The sequence below is a fragment of the Schistocerca americana genome, chromosome 4 (assembly GCF_021461395.2).
Source record: "Schistocerca americana isolate TAMUIC-IGC-003095 chromosome 4, iqSchAmer2.1, whole genome shotgun sequence".
Taxonomy (NCBI): domain Eukaryota; kingdom Metazoa; phylum Arthropoda; class Insecta; order Orthoptera; family Acrididae; genus Schistocerca; species Schistocerca americana.
Genome location: NC_060122.1, coordinates 292,508,568 through 292,529,499, shown reverse-complemented (window position 1 = coordinate 292,529,499; position 20,932 = coordinate 292,508,568). Strand labels below are relative to the sequence as shown.

Here is a 20,932-nt window from a genome sequence, read left to right as displayed (position 1 = left end):
TTAACCTCTACTTCATGCAAGTCTAAGGTTATAGGGTAACATTTCTTACAAATTTTTCCCTGCTTGTCATTTTTTAGTGACATTCAGGTTAAATTTATTGGTGAATAACACATTTAAAGTCAACACATTTTGGGAAATGAGACTCCCTCCAAGAAGAACTTTCAATCTAATACTGTATGCATGTTACCCCACTCATTTCTCCTAAGGACTCCATTCACAGTTAACTTTGAATACTCTACTGTAAACTGCACCTTCCCCGATCAAGGATTTAGGTTTCTCATTACAAAGGAACATTACCAGGTCCTGAGGTCTCTGTTAAAATTGTTTCTTTTTTTAAGGGCTGGTAAATACACCCTCACCTTCTGTTTCATTTATTTTTATTATTCATTTTTATTTGAATTTTATGTTATCAAATTATTATTTGTTTACTTCATTAAAACTTTTATTTCAAATAATACGATAATTTTTTAAGGTATTTAACATCGATTACCTACAATCATGAAAATATTTAGAGCAGGTGGGTTGTTGTGTATACCAAAATTTCATAAATATTTAGAAATAGGTGCAGGCTTGTGGGACAAATGTACTGAAATAGTGACATTATGAGCAATACAATACTGACATGTGTAAAGCCCATTTCAACATGCCACAGGAATGAGAGATCAAATTTTGTGGTTGTATACTGCATATAACTAATCAGTATTAAAAAATCGCAAGAGAAGAAGGTATACAGAAAAAGGCCTGGATGGTCCAACAAAGATTCCAAGATCGAATATTGGATTTTAAAGTGTACCCAGGAGCAGGTAAAACTTCAGATGACAGTTTAGTATTGGTGAAGAGAATCTTCCAGGAGAATCATTGTGGAAAGAAATGAGATACTGAAATACTGAGTAATGATGAAATCTATCTTAAGGTCTCTTAGTTTGTAGATACTGCAATAATGAATACCAAATTAGGCAGTTCAGTTGAATAGGAATGGACATCTCTAAAACAGGAAGCCACAGATATTGGACAATCATTAAGTACAAGGGTGAACACTTGATGGGTTTGAATCTAGCACACTTGCATGAGCCAACCTTGAACCTTCACGTGCGTGCACGAATTTTTTCCCGCCTGTCAATAACGTCAGTTGCTGTTGAGTGAGGTGTTGTGTAGTACTTGTGTCAATTTTTCATTGCAAGGAAAATGACGGAACGATTGCAGCAGCGCTGCTGCATCAAATTTTGCCAGAAACTGGGAGACAGCCATATGGAAACCATTCAGGAAATTCAGATGGCTTTTTATGATGATGTTAAGAGCGTCACATAGATTAAGGAATGGTACAACCAGTTTAAAGATGGCTGCAAATTGGTGGAGAGTAAGACAAGCTCTAGTCGGCCGTCAACATGCAGAAATGACCAGGTCATTGCCAACGTGAACGCTGTGCTGATGCAGGACCATCATGTGACTATCAGAGAAACTGTGGAAGAGTTTGGCATCAGCACTTTTTCAGCACATTCCATTATGACCGAAGATTTGATCATGAAGAGAGAGTCAGTGAAATTCGTGCTGGAGCTGCTGATGGCAGTGCAAAAGCAGCTTCATGCTGAAGTTTCACAGGATATTGTGGACTCCACAAAGAGAGGCCCCAACTTTGTGAACACCACCATCACTGATGACAGGTCCTGAGTGTATGGGTATGACCCGGAAATCAAATCCCAGGTGTCATAGAGGAAGCACGGCTCATCACCTAGACCAAGGAAGGCCTGCCAGGTATGCAGCAACATCAAAGTGATGCTAACCGCTTTCTTCGACTCTCATGGGGTGGTACTACCATGAATACACACCACAGGATGAAACTATCACCAAAGAGTACTACAGGGATGTTCTCCTTTGCCTATGTGATGTGCAGTGCAAGAGACTGGAGTTGTGGTCAATAGGAAATTGGCACCTCCATCACAACAATACTCCAGCACAATGCTCGCACTTGATTCGGACTTTTTTGACAAAAAACCAGATTCCTGTCCTTCAACAGGCTTCTTACTCTCCTGGTATGGCCCCCTGTGACTTCTGGCTCTTCTCCAAACTCAAGACGCCATTAAAAGGAATGCTATTTCAGACAAGAGAGGACAATATGGCAGCAGTGGCAGGTGAGCTAAACTCCATTCTGAGAGAGGCTTTTTCGGCATGTTTCCAACAATAGCGGCACCACTGGGAGAAGTGTGTGAAGTCCCAAAGGAACTACTTTGAGGCTGATTAGGTGTCCAATGCTCCAGATCAGCCAGTCCCCCCCCCAGCCAAAGGTCAGATACTTTTCTGACAGATCTTGCATAAAGTACTTAGATATGAAATAAATAGAAAGTGTAGGGAAGCCAAGGTGAAATAACTGCATGAAAAATGTGAAGAAGCTGAAAAGAAATAGCATCAGAAGGACTGATTCAGCATGTAGAAAAGCCAAAACAACCTTCAGAGAAATTAAAAGCAATGCCATCAACATACTGAGACCAGTGGGAATTTCACTATTAAATGCAGGAAAGGGAGCAGATAGGCGGAAAGAGTACCCTGTAGGCCTCTATGATGGAGAGGAGTTATCTGATGACATGACTGAAGAAGAAATGGGTGTCAGTATGGAAGACACAGGGAATTGAGTATTGCAGTCAGAGTTTAACAGAGCTTTGGAAGACTTGCGGTTAAATAAGGCAGGTGGGATATAGGCAACACCTACTCAAACATTCTAAAATCATTGGAGGAATTGGCAACCAAATGACTATTCTAGTTGGTGTGTAAGATCTATGAGACTGGAGACATACCAACAGATTTTCAGAATGATGTCATCCTCACAGTCCCAAAGATGGCAAGGTCGTCTAAGTACGAGAATTATCACACAATCAGCCTTGCAGCTCATACATCCAAATTACTGACAAGAATAAGATACAGAAGAATGGAAATGATAGTTTGGCTTTTGGGAAGGTAAGGATACCGGGAGGCAGTTCTGATGTTGCAGTTTATAGTGGGAACAAGGCACGAAAAATCAAGACAGTTCATAGCATTTGCTAACCTAGAAAAAGTGTTCTGAGAAAAATAGGAGCAAGTTCCAACGAAAGATGGAAAATATACAAGATGTACAAGAACAGAGAGGGAACAATAAAAATTAAGGCCAAGAATGAAGTGCTCAGGTTAAAAAGGACGTAAAACAGGGATGCATTCTTTTGCCTCTACCGTTCAACCTAAACATCGAAGAGGCAATGATAGAAATGAAAGAAACATTCAACAGTGGGATTAAAATTGAGGATGAAAGATTATCAGTGATAAGATTTGCTGATGAAATTACCTTCCTCAGGAAAAAGATTAGAGGATCTGTCGAATGGAATCAACAGTCTAATGAGTACAGTATATGGACTACGAGTAAACTGAAGAAAGACAAAAGTAATCAGAAGTAGCAGAAACAAGAACAGTGTGAAACTTAACATCAATAAATGACCGTAAATAAGACAAAGTACAGGAATTCTGCTACCTAATAATCAAAATAATACGTGCCACATGAAGCACAGAAGGTATAAAAAATTGACTATCACAGGCAAAGAGGGCATTCTTGGCAAAAAGAAGTCTACTAATACCACACATAGGCCTTAATTTGAGAAAGAAATTCCTGCAAATGTATGTATGGACCACAGCTTTTATGGTAGTGACACATGGACTGTGGGAAAATTGAAAAAGAAGAGAATAAAAGGGTTTTATGATTAGTGCTATGAAAGAATGTTGAAAATCACGTGGATTCTCTGTAAAATTAGAGAAGAAAGGAATGTATGGTGGTGGTGGTTGTTGGAATGTTTAAGGGGGACTAAGGAATGTATGGAAAACACTGACAAGAAGAAGGGCAAGATGACACAATATTTGTTAAGACATCAGGGAATAATTTACATGATACTAGAGGGAGTGGTAGAGGGTAAAACTGTGAGGGAAGACAGAGACTATAATACATATTAACAAATAAATGAGAATATGGGATGCAAGTGCTACTCTGAGGTGATGAGTTTGGCACCACAAGAGAGGATTTTGTAGTGGACCAAATAAAAAAGGTACTTGTTGGGTACACTTATCACGTAGGACGTAGGTACAGGAGAGTGCAGATGCATATTGATCAATTTGTGCAACATATATAGCTTGGAGAAAGTGTCCTGCCCACTCATTTCTTTCTGCAGCATTTAAAATGAATTTGATGTCAGTGCAATGTAACATTCAGCGACACACCTGTACTGCTGCAAATAATGGAATAATTATAAGGCACAACCCTGTAAGTTTCCATGAATGAGCTGCCCCTTACTGTGAGTTTCCATGCATTACCCTTCCAGAATTTATTGCTGATTTCCCTGTCTTATTAGTCTTCTGCGTCTGCCTTAATTCAGGGTTATTCCTTTTACCAAACGAACACTAGCATTTTTTAAGTAATACGTCTGCTGCTATTTGGCTAAAAGAAATCTTTAACACATTCATTTCATCATACACTCTGTAGTGAGAGATTCAGCATGAAATTTGCCAAATTTGTGCAAAATACTGTGTATGGGCCACCAAAAATAGAGTGTCAACAAAAAATTTAAAATTTTCAAGTTTCTCATACAATCATTATTTCAGCATTGAACAACAAAACTAAAATTAATCATAGGTGGTGTACTTCTTTATATCTAACAAAACAGAAATAAAAGGAGCATTTTTTTCATGACATGGAAAGGAAATATGTGAATAGAACATTTATGGGCTGTACCTACACCACATAAATAAGAAGGCTAAAAAATCTTTGTTCAAACACAACTTGCTGAAATGAAGACATTCACTGTTGATGCATGTAAGAATTAACTGTGAATGAATACTTACCTTACAGAACATACGAGGTGGTAAACTTCTCAGTTTTTCTGGTAAATGTTTGTTATACATGCTGTGTAGTTCACTGAATGGAACTCTTGATGGAAAACCATTCTGCATCAACTCAAGTACAGACACCATACCAGAGCACTCAAGCTGTGATAGTACTGAGCCTCCTTCAAATTGGTGATCAACCATCTTTTGATTTGGCTTGATACACCGAATGAAATTAGTACCCTGAAAAAAGAACAATATGTGGTAAGTAATTACTTCTACAATGCAAACATATTAATACTATGTCTAGTTTTAAATTATATGACTAAAAAGGTTCACTTCGAATGACTACTTACTGTGCTCTTAAGCTTCTCCATCAGTTCAGACAACTGATTTTTGAATTTCATTCCAACACTGTCAAATGCTAATTTTCCTTTTTGATGGCCAATATCAGCTGTTGGAAACAGACCTTGAAGAAATTTGTTCTTGCACTCCAGAATCAGTCCTTCCAAGGAAGCATGCAGAGCATCATTGTTCTTTTCTACAAAGTGTGCCTTTAAAAAAGAAAAGGTTGTCACTCATTGACTCATTGTGTTCCATAGATTACATCATAAAGAAGAATCTGCGGAACTATGTAAAAAATTGAGGTACATACTGACATAGAGAAGCAACTGTTTGTGGCTGCATTAATAATTTATAACTGTCATAATTATAATTATAATTATAATTATATTATTATTATTATTATTATTATTAATTGCTATAAATCATACATGTTTCTTGCTTTAAACCAACAAGTTTATAATGATATTTAGCAAAGAATATTAGCTACCAATATACTGTGCGGCCACAGAATTGTAAACAAAACACTGTTACGAGATTGGTTGGGGCAAATGTGTGAAGCAACCACATCAGGCCCACTTTTCTATTAGGGATTTTCTCTCATCATACAGACTATAGTCATGCAGTTACCAGGAAATTCAACTGAGTTTCCATTAGTCAGTCATAAAATATACAATTATTAAGCAGAAACAAATAATGTCCTAACAAAAAAAAATTAAAAAATGTTCACGTGGCAGTAGGAGCACTACAATTAATATTTCAGTGTTTCATTCATGGTTTATCGATCCGAATATTTCTCTTTTTTTAACTACCAGTACTTAATAAAATCCTAGTTCATCTAATTAATTACAGAATGAGTTCAAAATTAGTTGAAAGGCAAAACTGTATATGAATAAAGAGAATGAATAATAACAGTGGTAACAGTGTTGCATAATTTAACAATAGTAGTACCAGTGCTGCATACAGAATGGAACAATGGACAGAATACACTCTGCTTCAATAAAATTCTACAAATGTTATAGTCTGTAGTATAATATACAAGAAATTGGTTTTACAAGAAACTTACAGTCTGGTAACAAACAGCACCTGCAAAATGTCGGATCATGAACCCTTCAGAATCTCTAATTTCCCTATGTGCTTTAAGTTTGGAGTCACGTGTTTTAGCTAGTCGGAAGTGATTGGCCCAGTGTCTATGGACTTCATTTGTGAAATGTTCTGAAGATGGCTTTGGAAGTTTAGATTCCTCATCCAAAAGGTTAAATATTCCAGAAGCTTTTGTTTCTATGAGATCTGGATAAACAGAAATACAGGTTATACAATTAGACACATAAAAATAAGACAGAAGATACATTAAATTTGCAATTTATGGAAGTTTTGTTGTAAGGTTCTTACCAATACAGTCTTGGTTGTCTCTAAATTCAATCTTTGGTACATTTAAACTCTCCTTCTGATATAATTCTTGCTCATCCTTCAATATCCGTTGATTGAAAAACTGCTGCAGTTTCTCATTGCAGTAGTTAATACAAAATTGTTCGAAGCTGTTGACAGTGAAGTATTCTGGAATGGTGTAAGATTGGAAACAATGCACAAAGCATTATCAATGTTTCAGTCAACTGACAAAAAAAGTGACTTCTTTGTGTAAGGTAACTCACTTTACTTACCAAAACCAGCAATATCTAGGACTCCAATATAATAGCTAGATGCTTTGAAAGGGATTGATTTATTAATTCTCTGAACTATATAATCAAACAGTTTGCTATATAATGCTTTAGCCAAAGCATCCCTGGCATTATTGGCTTCATAGACTTTAAGTGGCACCCTGTTAACAAGAAAAGAGAATCAGATTACTGGGAATAACGCTTAACCTGTATCTTCGATAGATCATATTTTTCCTAGATGAGATGGAGTTTGTAAAGAATAGGACAGACCACCTATAATTCCTATATAATAGGTAGGACCGTAAATGTAGGCACATGAACAAAAGAAAATTGCTGAATGCATCAAGACATATGACAGTAATGATACATAAAAGTCCAAAGTGGAAGAAATTTCCAATAATAGACACTACAAATAAGTGAACACTGAAAGTACTAATTGAAACTTAATATGTAAGAGAGCAAATAATTGAATAACAATCAGTTAGAAAACAGTGAACAAAGATGTCCGACTTTTGCCAGTGGTATCAGTATAATCACTGTATGGATATATTAATTTCAGTCTTCTCACAAGCCTAATTTACGTGAGGTTTAGTGCTTGTTACCAAGAAATTATCTTCATATAAAACGGTAATAGTACATTAACTGACTGTACAGTGAGATGCAACCTCACTGTGACAATAAATGACCACGTAGAACAATTGCTACTTAATTATTTATCCTTCCATCCATTGATCATCTTACAATGATTTGGATTTGTCATCATTACACAATGAAAATAAATACGTCAAAAATATCATACACACAGAATACGTAAGTATGCTTTACAAGTATAGAACACACAGCATATATATTATTACAATGATTTTGGTGTATACACTAAATAAATTATTGTATGTTCTATTCTCATCTTGGACTGCTATGCAGTTTCAGTTGGAAAACAAAAAGTGGAAAATGTAACCAAAGCACAGGTAATAAAATGACTTTGTGAATGTCAGTTCCAAACACAAGTCTACATCTACATCTACATACATACTCAGCAAGCCACCATACGGTGCATGGCAAAGAATGCCCTGTATCACTACTAATTGTCTCCTTTCCTATTCTGCTCGCAGATAGAGCGAGGGAAAAACCACTGTTTATATGCCTCCGAATGAACCCTAATTTCTCATATCTTATCCTCATCGTATTTACATGAAATTTAAGTTGCCGGCAGTAGGATCATTCAACAGTCAGCTTCAAATGGCAGTTCTCTAAATTTTCTCAGTATGTTTCCTCGAAAAGAGCATTGCGTTTCCTCCCAGGATTCCCATACAAGTTACCAAAGCATCTACGTAACACATGCACATTGTTCGAACCAACTGATAACAAATTTAGCTGCCCGCCTCTGAATTGCTTCAATGTCTTCTTTTCATCCAACCTGATGCATATCCAAAACACTGGAGCAGTACTCAAGAATCGGTCGCACTAGTGTCCTGTATGGGATCTCCTCTACAGATGAACCACACTTTCCTAAAATTCTCCCAATAAACCAAAGTCAATCATTTGCCTTCCCTACCGCAATCCTTACAAGCTCATTCAATTTCATATAGCTTTCCAATGTTATGCCCAAATATTTAAAAGAAACTTCAAAACAGAACACAGGAAAGGACCTCAAATGACCGCACTGGAACATGTTAACAACTATCTGACTTGTAAGCAACCTTATATAACCTTCACTCCTAGAAACTGCTTGTTCATGGTTTCAAAGAAGGTTTTTCATGACTCTTCAAATGTTTGACAGTTCTGATTTTTTATAAATTCTGTGAAACCTTTCTATAAACCAAACAAGCCAGTCACCAGTGGCACCAATCTCTTTTATGTATGCTATATTCTCCCTATTACAACAATCATATACAGTTCCCACATAACACACAACTTTCTGTCTGTCCAGAAATCCTTCACTTAATTACAATTTTAACTAGATATCCCACAAAAATGTTTGTTCTTTAGCATCTGTCTGCACAGCAAGGACCAAAAAGCTTTTTGCAATTGAAAAACACTACTTCAAGTTGCCTATCTTGATTCATGATTCTAAGTATATCATGTAAAGAACACAGATTGGACTTCAAATGATCAGTGTTTTTGGAATCCATGCTGGTTGGCATGGAGAAGACTATTCTGTTTAAGGATAAATGTTATAGAAATATATTATAGATAAACTTCAGCTTGGTGAATTTTCAGGATCTACTCTCCCTTGAGGTAACAGATGACCCATGCTGTCATTCACTAACTGGGAACAATTTTCTGCTCAAGGAGTCTGAGTGTTGTTATTGTTAAGGGTAGAGTTAATTCATGTGCAAATTCCGTATAAAATATAACAGACATTCCACTGAATCCTGGTACTATCCTGATGATTAAGAAGTTTGGTTTAGTTGTTATTAATCATCATTGGTTTGATGTGCACATTAACATTTTTGGAATGGAACGCTAACTGAATGGTAAACTGATTACTGCTTCTCTTTGCAAAAGAATGGATGAAAACATTGTCTTGTTTAACAGTTAGCTGCTCATTACAGCACAGTTGCTTTCAAAAGTGCTTTTCAAATCATATAATATCAATCTCCTCCTCAACACCCACCTCCTAATTGTTCAGCTGGGAACTATTTCTACAAAGGACTGTAGCACACAAGTCTTGTGCTTTCCAACTCTCACTGGTTCTGCTCATTCAGTCTTCCCTTCTTTCGCAGTTCTGTTTCTATTTCTCTCTTTTGTTGTTTCTGTTTCTTTTATTTTATCTTCATTATGTTTCCTTCAGTCATTTGTGCCATTTTTTACCCAATTTCCTGTTTCATGTCTGCTCATACACCCTTCTCCCCCATGAAATGACATCCACACCAGACCAAAGGCAGAACACCAGCATGCAGACATGCACATCAGACCAAAGATGGAAAATCTAAGGACACTTTTAGTGGAAGAGGACTGCAGATGGAAAGCCTGGAACAGATCATGGAGGAGGGAAATGGCCTTAGGTATAAATACTGGACCCATTTCACTCAACAAGCAGTCTCAGGTGGCACCTGACGAAAATAATGAGTCACATTATCTGGCAGAATAGCTGATACCTCAAGATGTCAACCGATCACCATCGGCGGGATGGGGAGGGGGGGGGGGGGGGGGGGGGGAAGGAGGATACCTGAAGAATTACATCAAGAGATTCTACAGGGAGGACATGTACCAAAATGTAAAGAAGCTCGACAACCTTTGATGGAGAGAAGGGAAGGTGCTGAGTTCTCTCAGATTCATGTTGAGATGGAGATGTAGTACCAGTTTTCACCAGGATTAAGCATCACACTTCAAGTCTAGAGTTGTGAACAATGTAAAAAGTCAGGTCAGCTTCTCAGTTGTGAGAGAGAAGATACGAAGTATGTACCACAGGCCAGGCGCAGTAGCCAGTAACTTTTACACCTCCAAAAGATATGGTAGCCTCCTTAGCAGGTGAAGACTCCAACTAGGTCACTGCCTCTTTGTCTCTAGTGGAGTGCACCAGGAAAATTGACTTAGTGTGCCAGTCTTCGAAGTTTGACCGCACGAGTAAGAAGGTGCAGCGGATGGAGGACATTCACACTGTGATTAAAACCTAAGTGGTACATAGTTTAACGCAAAGAGCATCAGAGTGACTCCCGATTAAGATTAAAACAGGGAACTAAATCAACCATTACCAAGCACTGTCTCGAACTACATCACTCCATGAACTATCATGAAATGAGGGTTCTGGCACAGACTTTCAGATACTAGGACAGTGATATAAGCGAGCATAGAAATATAGGTGATGGACAACCTCATGATCATGACACTGAGTACAGACTCAATAGAGCCTGGGATCCTGCACTAGAGTTGCTGAAAATGCAATGGGGGCAGCTGCAGAACCGAAGATGGAATGCCAGCACTCAGCCTGGCACACTGGACCAAAGGAGGACCTAACAATCCTTATAGCAGGAGCAGACTACAGGTGGAATGCCTGAAATGGACCATGGAGGGGGAAGGCCACAGGCACAATACTGGACCTGCTTCACTCAACGAGCAGTCTTAGGTAGCAACTGATGAAGATAATGAGTCATGTTGTAGAAATATGTGCATGAATGACGCTGATATTCGGTAGAATACTCAACACCTCAAAATGTCAACAGACAGCCAGGAAAGACTAAAAAAAATTACAACTGTTTTCTGTTAACTCTAGGAGTCATCCCTGCATTCTGATATCACATGTTGTCCTCATACCACTCCTCCTCATCCCTTCTAAAACCACATCCCTCACTTTTGCAGTTTTCCCAATTCCACTCATCCTATTCTGAAGAAGAATATGATTTCAAAGGCTTGTAAGTATCACTATACAGGGTGTTTCAGAATGAATAGTAGATATTTTAGTTGGTAGCAATATAGAAGAGAGGAAGATTAATGTTTAACATCCCATCGAGACTGAGCTCATTAGAGACAGAGCAAAAGTTCTGAATGTTTTCAAGGATGGGGAAGGAAATGGGCTGTGCCCTTTCAAAGAACCACCTTGGGATTTGCCTGGAGTGATCTAGGGGAACCATGGGAAAACTACATCTGGATGGATGGACAGATTTGAACCATCATCCTCCCAAATGTGAATCCAGAGAGCCAATCACTTATTTCAGTGAAATATTCAATATAACATGTGTCCAATTTGTACTGGTTACAAACATATAGCTGGAGAATGTAACCTAAACAAATACTCACAGAATTTGTTAAGCAAAGGCAAATGATTAACTTCAAAGCTGATTTTCAAAAATTCCACCTCCAATATCAACGCACTTCCAAATTCTCTTCAAAACACCACATCTGCTCTGAGGTTGTTTGAGTGTTATTTTATTATGGCAGCCCTATTCATAATCCAAATGATCAATTTGTCTCTTGTGTTTACCTTTTATATTTAAATGTCACCTTTCCTCCAACCCTACAGGCAGAAATCTAAAGTTGCAAGGTGTGGGGAACATGGTGGCTAAGAAATGTGACCATATCTGCCAATCTATGTTCCAAGGAACGTCAGAATTAAATTATGTCTGAACGAGTGCCAGAATGTGCAGGGACCCTAGCACACTGGAAGAACATACTCATCGTTGCATTCAAAGGAACTTCTTTCATTGATGCTGGAAGCTCATTTTCCAGAAAGTCTAAATGACAGGGCCCTGTAAGATGACATGGTAACACAAAAGCTCCAATCAATTAATTGCCTATCACACCAGACCACACATTTACAGAGAATCATTCCTGAAAATGTGTTTTGACAAAGAGATGTGGGTTTTCATTGGAAAACTAATGTGAGCTGCAGTCCATGCAGAATATATTGTCTGGTATGTGTCCAAAGCACTGGACAAGTTTATTCGTTTGTTTGCAAGGGGAGGTCGACATTGTCTGTGTTATGTCCTAGCCAGTAATGCCAACCGAGCCCGCTGCCAAAAGGTTGGCAGCATCAAAGTCCGGACGCCGTCCGTATAAGCAGCGCCAGTGATACAGGAAATTGCCGCAAGTCTTCGCGCTGGAGTCGCGAGCGCTAGGACAGTTCTGTATTCGCCGCTCAGTTGTATACGCGCCACCGAATTGTGTACTTGCTAGTCAGTTGTGTGTTCATCGCAGCAGAGTTGTTGTTTGTCGTCAGCCGACGCTGACCTAGCCGCTCCGACTCGAACTAGACAGATTTCTGTAGACACCGAGTTCACTACTGTGTTTCTGTATCTTCATGAATAAAGATAAGTACCGACTTATTTAATCAGAGTGTTTGGGGTTTCATCTTTCTGTTTACTGTTCCAGCGGACCGGTCGGCCCGCTATTAAAAGTGTGGCGGTGACTTCGTAAGCCATTTCTACAGCCAAGTGTTTGTCGCTACGAACACCGCCACAAAACTGGCGACGAGGTCTTCCGAACTCGTGTGCAGGGCTGGTTCAACTTGTTCTTGTTATACTAATTATAGCGATAAACTTTTGGGGGCTGGTTTAATTTGTGTTCACTATGTCTGCCAAATTACAACAGTTGATCTTGTTACAGAGTCAGCAAATACAAAGTCTGGTGGAAGCAATCGCCAAACAAGCGGCTAATCCTCCAACACAAAAGGAACAAGCACAGGCAGCACCACAGTTCCGGGCTTTTGATGAATCCAGAGAAGAATGGCAAGAATATTTCGCGCAGTTGCAGGCGCACATGACAGTCTACAAAATCACGGGTACTGAGCGGCAGCTTTATTTAATTTCCACTGCAGGCGTGGAAATCTATCGACTCCTTTGTAAGTTGTTCCCGGAATCCCAGCCAGAAGCTTTAGACTATGACGTTGTTGTTAACAAGCTTGCTGAGTATTTCGAGTCACGAGTTCATGTGGCAGCAGCCAGATTCAAGTTCTTCAGATTAAAGAAACTGCCACATCAATCTAATAAACAGTGGTTAACAGATTTACGGGGCCTCACCCGTCAGTGCCGATTTAATTGTGTGTGTGGAGCTTCCTACAGTGATGTCATGTTACGAGATGCTATTACGCAAAACATTGCAGATTCTCGTATTCGTGCTGCTATCTTAAAGTTGCCTGACCCGTCATTAGAGACTGTGATGAACATCATTGAAGCCCAAGATACTTTTGACTATGCTGAGTGTGAGTTAGATCAGCCATGTATTTCTCAAATTGCCTGTGCTAAGCAAGTTGTGTCACGCCCGCGGCCCCACCGGCAGAGTCAGACTGTAAACACTAGCCGGCCGCGTCATGTTAAACACATTCGTCAGCCGCGTGTGCAGAATGATAGAGTTAAGTCTTGCCCTAAGTGTGTTCTGGCTCATCCTCGTGAACGTTGACCGTTAAGAAATGCGGTTTGTCACTTTTGTCAAAGGAAAGGACACATCCAGACTGTTTGTTTGCATAAACGCAAGAACAATTCTAGTGCTGCCCACCCCATGGATATTCATGTTTTTCAAAGCCAGCCCGCCCAGAAGGTCGCGTTTAAAGACTCTTCCATGGTTCGTGTGGGTAATAAACTTGTTCGCAATAAGCCACCCACCCAGCCCTCTGCTATGCGACCCAAGCGTAATTCAAACGCTGTAAAAGGTAATGTACAGACTGCAAGTGAAACGGGAGTTGTTGTTCCACCTGCCCAACCCACGAGTTGTCGTAAGCAGCGAACACGCGCTAAACGCGCTGATTTTGTGTCTTCCGCCTCCACTGCACCGATCCAGAGACAGTGTAATAAACTATTTGTGAAGCTACGCATCCAGGATAAGACCTTCAATTTTCAATTAGACACTGGTGTGTCTGTGACTCTCATCAATAGTGCTACGTATGCGGCTATCGGCCGCCCTAAACTTTCAGCGGCAAAGCATTCTTTGGCTACTTATAGTGGAGAACAAATTCCTGTGTTAGGTGTATGTAGCGTGCCAGCCACATTCCGTGGCAATACAAAAACAGTTTCATTCACAGTGCTCCGCGCTACAGACAGTGTAAACATTTTCGGATTAGACTGTTTTGACTTGTTTGGCCTGTCTATCCAAGACAATGTGTTGCAAATTAATTCTGTTGTTGTTCCTCAAGACAGCATAACCGATTTGTGTAAACGATACAGTGACATATTTAAAGACGAACTAGGTTGTGCTGCGAACTTTGCCGCTCATATTACGTTAAAAGATAATGCTCAGCCTCGATTTTGTCATGCTCGTCCAGTGCCTCACGCCCTCCGGGCACCTGTAGAAGATGAACTTCGTCGTTGGCAAAACAACGGTGTTATTCAACCCGTTTCAGCGAGCCAGTGGGCTTCTCCCTTAGTTATTATAAAGAAACCGTCTGGCAAGTTACGTTTGTGTGCTGATTTTAAGTCGACAGTTAATCCTCAGACTGTCATTGATTCTTTTCCTTTGCCTAGACCGGACGAGCTGATGGATAAGTTAGGGGAAGCTCGTTTCTTTTCCAAAATTGATCTCCGTGAAGCATATTTGCAATTGCCCCTCGACGAGCAATCACAACAGTATTTTGTCATAAACACGTCGTTGGGGTTGTTCCGTTTTCTGCGTTTGCCTTTTGGTTGTGCGTCAGCTCCAGCTGTTTTTCAGCGTTTTTTGTGGCAACTTCTGGCTAATGTGCCATCGTGTTGCAACTATTTAGACGATATTGTTGTGTCCGGTCAGACGCCTGCTGAACATTTCCGTAATTTGGAGTGTTTGTTTAAAGTGTTGTCTCAGGCAGGCCTACGTTGCAACATCGATAAATGTTCATTTTTCCTTACGGAGATGAAGTATCTGGGACATGTTATTAATGCTCAAGCCATTCATCCCTCCCAGTCACATTTAGCAGCTATTCGTGATTTGCCCGCCCCTCGCAATCTGCATGAATTGCAAGCAGTTCTGGGCAACTTGACGTATTATATTAGGTTTATACCTAATGCATCACAGATTGCTGCACCGTTGCATCGTCTCCGCCGTAAGAATGTTCCGTTTGTGTGGTCAGCTGATTGCCAATCAGCCTTTCAGCAGCTTAAAGAGGCTTTATTGAATGATCGTTGTCTGGTCCATTACGACCCTAACAAGCCTCTGGTGTTAGCTTGTGATGCCTCTTCTTACGGCCTCGGAGCTGTGTTGTCTCACCGAGTCGGTAACACCGAACGTCCTATTGCGTTCGCATCTAAATTGCTAAACAAAGCTCAGTGTAATTACAGCCAATTGGACAAGGAAGCGTTGGCTATTGTGTTCGGTGTCACAAAATTCCATCACTACCTCTATAGTAGACCATTCTATTTAGTAACAGATCACAAGCCCCTGACGTCACTGTTTCATCCGTCTAAACCAGTTCCTCAGCGGACAGCTCAAAGACTACAACGTTGGGCTCTTTTGTTATCACAATACCAGTATGAGATACTGTATCGCCCTACAGCTCAGCATGCAAACGCTGACGCGCTTTCTAGATTGCCGATTGCTGCGGATGATGTCTTCGATTCCTCTGACGACTCTTGCCATCCGATTGACGCCGATGAGCATCAATCCCTCCGGGATTTTCCGATTGATTATCGTCAGGTGGCACGTGAGACAGCTACGGATCCTCATCTGAGTTTACTATTACGTTTTGTTCATTGTGGTTGGCCGTCCAAGGCAAAGGACATATCGGATCCTGTGGTTCATCGCTATTATCCGCAACGTCATCTGTTGTCTGTTTCGCACGGAGTTCTGCTGTTACGCACCGAGAATGACCGAACACCAAGCTGCTCCGCCTCAATGCTATTTTGAGTGGGCACGCCCTGCCGGTCCCTGGCAGCGAGTACATATTGATTTCGCTGGTCCATATTGGAATTCTCGTTGGCTCATCGTGATAGATGCATTTAGTAATTTTCCGTTTGTTGTGCCCATGCAGTCTACAACGACTGCACAAACTATACAGACGTTGACTTCAATTTTTTGTATTGAGGGTCTTCCAGCAGTTTTAGTGTCTGACAATGGTCCACAATTTACCTCTGCTGAATTTGAAAGTTTTTGTTCTGCCAATGGCATTCGCCATGTTCTTACTCCGCCGTTCCACCCTCAATCGAATGGTGCAGCGGAACGTTTTGTACGCACATTCAAGGATCATATGGACCGCCTTCGTGCTACGCACTCTCGTCAGCAGGCCCTCATCACGTTCCTGTCGTCGTACCGGACCACGCCACGCGACGGCCCTTCGCCTGCGGAGCTTCTCCACGGCCGTCGTCATCGCACCCTACTACGGTTGTTGCACCCCCGGGATCGACCCGCCGCTTCTGAGCATCGCACGCGTTTTCAGCGCAACGACGCCGTTTTTTTCAGAGTTTATCACGGTCGCCGTCGTTGGGAACGTGGTACCGTGATAAGTGTCCAGGGACGCGGTTTTTATACTGTCCAAGGTGCTACTGGGATGCACAGGAGGCATCAGAACCAGTTGCGCCGCGCTGGCCGCCCGGATTCTGCCGCTCGTTCTTTGTCCACAGATTTGGTCCGCGGCGGGTTCCAGCCGCGCCTTCCGACTTCGCTGCCGCCCCCAGGGCAGCAGCAGCAGCCGTCGCCGCTACCACGCCGACAGCCCGTACCGTTGATGCCTCCCGCGCAGCTTCATTCGGGAGCGCCCCAGGTGGTCGCTCCGGCGCCTGCGGTCCCTCTTCAGTCGCCACCGCCTTCGGAGCTGATGGACGTCGACCCCTCAGCCGGGCCGCCTTCCCAAGCGGTGGCTGTGCAGCCTGTCCTGCAGCCACTTTCCTTGGGCACCCCCAAGGAGTCTGACACCGCAGCACCTTGTCAGGCGCCCACTCAGCAGCCGTCGACGCAGCGTCAGGAGACGCTGCCTCTCTTCGTGGGTCCCGACGCCCCGTCGCGTCCAGTACCAGAAGCTGCGCCCGTGGTCACAGGCGTGCACCCTGACCTCGGTTTTCAGTCGGTGTTTCCCGAGGCCCCGCGCAGCCAATGCTGGGGTGCGGACCGGGGACTGCCACCGACAACAGTCTCCGCCCCGGTCTCTTCTGCTACGCCTGCGGCCAGACCCCTCCCCCCCCGTCGACGCTCGCCACGTCACTATTCAACGACGGTGCAGCGATTTGGGGGGGAGGAGTGTTATGTCCTAGCCAGTAATGCCAACCGAGCCCGCTGCCAAAAGGTTGGCAGCATCAAAGTCCGGACGCCGTCCGTATAAGCAGCGCCAGTGATACAGGAAATCGCCGCAAGTCTGCGCGCGCCACCGCTGGCTTCTGGGTTCTTAAGCGCTGGAGTCGCGAGCGCTAGGACAGTTCTGTATTCGCCGCTCAGTTGTATACGCGCCACCGAATTGTGTACTTGCTAGTCAGTTGTGTGTTCATCGCAGCAGAGTTGTTGTTTGTCGTCAGCCGACGCTGACCTAGCCGCTCCGACTCGAACTAGACAGATTTCTGTAGACACCGAGTTCACTACTGTGTTTCTGTATCTTCATGAATAAAGATAAGTACCGACTTATTTAATCAGAGTGTTTGGGGTTTCATCTTTCTGTTTACTGTTCCAGCGGACCGGTCGGCCCGCTATTAAAAGTGTGGCGGTGACTTCGTAAGCCATTTCTACAGCCAAGTGTTTGTCGCTACGAACACCGCCACAAAAGTCTGCATGCTTTTGGCTGGTTAGTAATGTGCTGCACTAAGAGAAATGAGGTCCACATCCTGTAATCTTTCTCAAATGATTTCACAGAAAGTAATTGGCAAAGAAATTAATCATTTTTGTATTACTTATAACTTAATATGTCAACTTCCAATGATGTAAATATCATAATTCACTTGTCACAGGTATTTTAATATGGTGTTTAAGTAAGGCACTGCACGAAATTCAAAAATGTTTATATGAAAAATAAGAGTAGCTAAGATTTTGCATTTGGTGGATATTACATCATATGTTGTGTGTATGTGATTCACTAAACATATTGAATTTTTATTTAGATTTGGGTGGAGGTCTATCTGTCACCAAATTTGAGAAAATTTCTTTTACATAGTGTACTCATTTGCAGTAACGTGCAACAGCAATAAAGAAAAAATGAAATACCCATAACATTCCTCATACCTTATAAATGCTTTGAGATATTGAAACAACATTTTGGCAAAAGATAGCATGCAAAGAGGAGAGTATTTTGCCATAAGCTTATTGCACAAAACTTATTTATCTACCATGTTATTCCACTAAATACAGACTTTTTCAACGAAATAATGGAATTTTTAGGGGCCATCAATAGTTGTTGAAACAAGAAATGCTGTGGATTTTTGAACAACATAATAAGCGAAGACATTACACATTTATTTTGGTATCAATGGTGTGCTTCTTCATAAGCTATTTACCTTACCTGTCCTCAGTTAATATACTTAATAAACCATTGTTTCAGAATTCTGTGGGAACTGCACCTGCACAACATGTTAATGAGGTGACATTGTGTAAATTCTGTTGTGTTTTGGAAAAGAGGCAAATTTTAACACAGTAACAAGAGATATATACGCTATACTCAAAATTCACTGCACATGATGCTTCTCTGAAAGTTATAAATGGTTAACAAATGAGGCAAAAATAAATTGCTGTTTTTTCTGCATTTTCAGCAGAATTATTTTTAGGTACTAACCAAAGCAGAGGTTATAGTAGATCATTTTGGATGTTCACCATGCTAGTGCAGGTGTGGAGAGAGTAGATTAGATTAGAGATTAGATTAGATTAATACAAGTTCCATGGATCATGAATACGATATTTCGTAATGATGTGGAACGAGTCGAATTTTCCAATACATGATATAATTAGGTTAATTTAACAACATACATAAGTTAATATAACAACTTTATTTTTTTGTGTTTTTTTGTTTTTCTTTATTTTTTATTTTTATTTTTATTTTCTTATTTTTTTTATATTTTGTTTCTTAATTTATATCTAAAAATTCCTCTATGGAGTAGAAGGAGTTGTCATTCAGAAATTCTTTTAATTTCTTCTTAAATACTTGTTGGTTATCTGTCAGACTTTTGATACTATTTGGTAAGTGACCAAAGACTTTAGTGCCAGTATAATTCACCCCTTTCTGTGCCAAAGTTAGATTTAATCTTGAATAGTGAAGATCATCCTTTCTCCTAGTATTGTAGTTATGCACACTGCTATTACTTTTGAATTGGGTTTGGTTGTTAATAACAAATTTCATAAGAAAGCTACTGTGAATATCCCTAGATCCTTAAATAAATGTCTGCAGGATGATCTTGGATGGACTCCAGCTATTATTCTGATTACACGCTTTTGTGCAATAAATACTTTATTCCTCAGTGATGAATTACCCCAAAATATGATGCCATATGAAAGCAATGAGTGAAAATAGGCATAGTAAGTTAATTTACTAAGACGTTTATCACCAAAATTTGCAATGACCCTTATTGCATAAGTAGCTGAACTCAAACGTTTCAGCAGATCATCAATGTGTTTCTTCCAATTTAATCTCTCATCAATGGACACACCTAAAAATTTGGAATATTCTACCTTAGCTATATGCCTCTGATTAAGGTCTATAGTTATTAATAGCATCATACCATTCACTGTACAGAACTGTATGTACTGTGTCTTATCAAAATTCAGTGAGAGTCCGTTTACAAGGAACCACTTAGTAATTTTCTGAAAGACAGTATTGACAATTTCATCAGTTAATTCTTGTTTGTCAGGTGTGATTACTATACTTGTATCATCAGCAAAGAGAAATAACTTTGCCTCTTCATGAATATAGAATGGCAAGTCATTAATATATAATAAGAACAACAAAGGACCCAAGACTGACCTTTGTGGAACCCCATTCTTGATAGTTCCCCAGTTTGAGGAATGTGCTGATCTTTGCATGTTATGAGAACTACTTATTTCAACTTTCTGCACTCTTCCAGTTAGGTACGAATTAAACCATTTGTGCACTGTCCCACTCATGCCACAATACTTGAGCTTGTCTAGCAGAATTTCATGATTTACACAATCAAAAGCCTTTGAGAGATCACAAAAAATCCCAATGGATGGTGTTCGGTTATTCATATCATTCAAAATTTGACTGGTGAAAGCATATATGGCATTTTCTGATGAAAAACCTTTCTGGAAACCAAACTGACATTTTGTTAGTACTTCATTTTTACAGATATATGAAGCTACTCTTGAATACATTACTTCCTCAAAAATTTTTGATAAAGCTGTTAGAAGGGAGATTGGACAGTAATTGTTGACATCAGATCTATCCCCCTTTTTATGCAAAGGTATAACAATAGCACATTTCAATCTATCAGTGAAAATGCCCTGTTCCAGAGAGCTATTACACAGGTGACTGAGAATCTTACTTATCTGTTGAGAACAAGCTTTTAGTATTTTGCTGGAAATACCATCAATTCCATGTGAGTTTTTGCTTTTAAGCAAGTTTATTATTTTCCTAATTTCAGAGGGAGAAGTGGGTGAGATTTCAATTGTATCAAATTGCATAGGTATGGCCTCTTCCATTAACAGCCTAGCATCTTCTAATGAACACCTGGATCCTACTACATCCACAACATTTAGAAAATGATTATTAAAAATATTTTCAACTTCTGACTTTTTGTTCATAAAGTTTTCATTCAATTTGATGGTCCACT

The 20,932-nt window shown here is 40.4% G+C and overlaps 1 protein-coding gene across 6 annotated transcripts in view; it reads right to left on the bottom strand.

The window, feature by feature from the left end:
• LOC124613949 (myosin heavy chain 95F) overlaps positions 1 to 20,932 on the bottom strand; it is a 400,236-nt gene that overhangs the window by 69,697 nt on the left and 309,607 nt on the right. For all 6 annotated transcript variants that reach the window (XM_047142716.1, XM_047142717.1, XM_047142712.1 and 3 more), the window contains 5 exons: positions 6,837 to 6,994; positions 6,568 to 6,732; positions 6,242 to 6,465; positions 5,190 to 5,387; positions 4,852 to 5,076 (listed from right to left, as the gene is read on the bottom strand). In XM_047142716.1, coding sequence (XP_046998672.1) covers positions 4,852 to 5,076; positions 5,190 to 5,387; positions 6,242 to 6,465; positions 6,568 to 6,732; positions 6,837 to 6,994 — 970 coding nt within the window. The remainder of the gene's footprint in view (positions 1 to 4,851; positions 5,077 to 5,189; positions 5,388 to 6,241; positions 6,466 to 6,567; positions 6,733 to 6,836; positions 6,995 to 20,932) is intronic.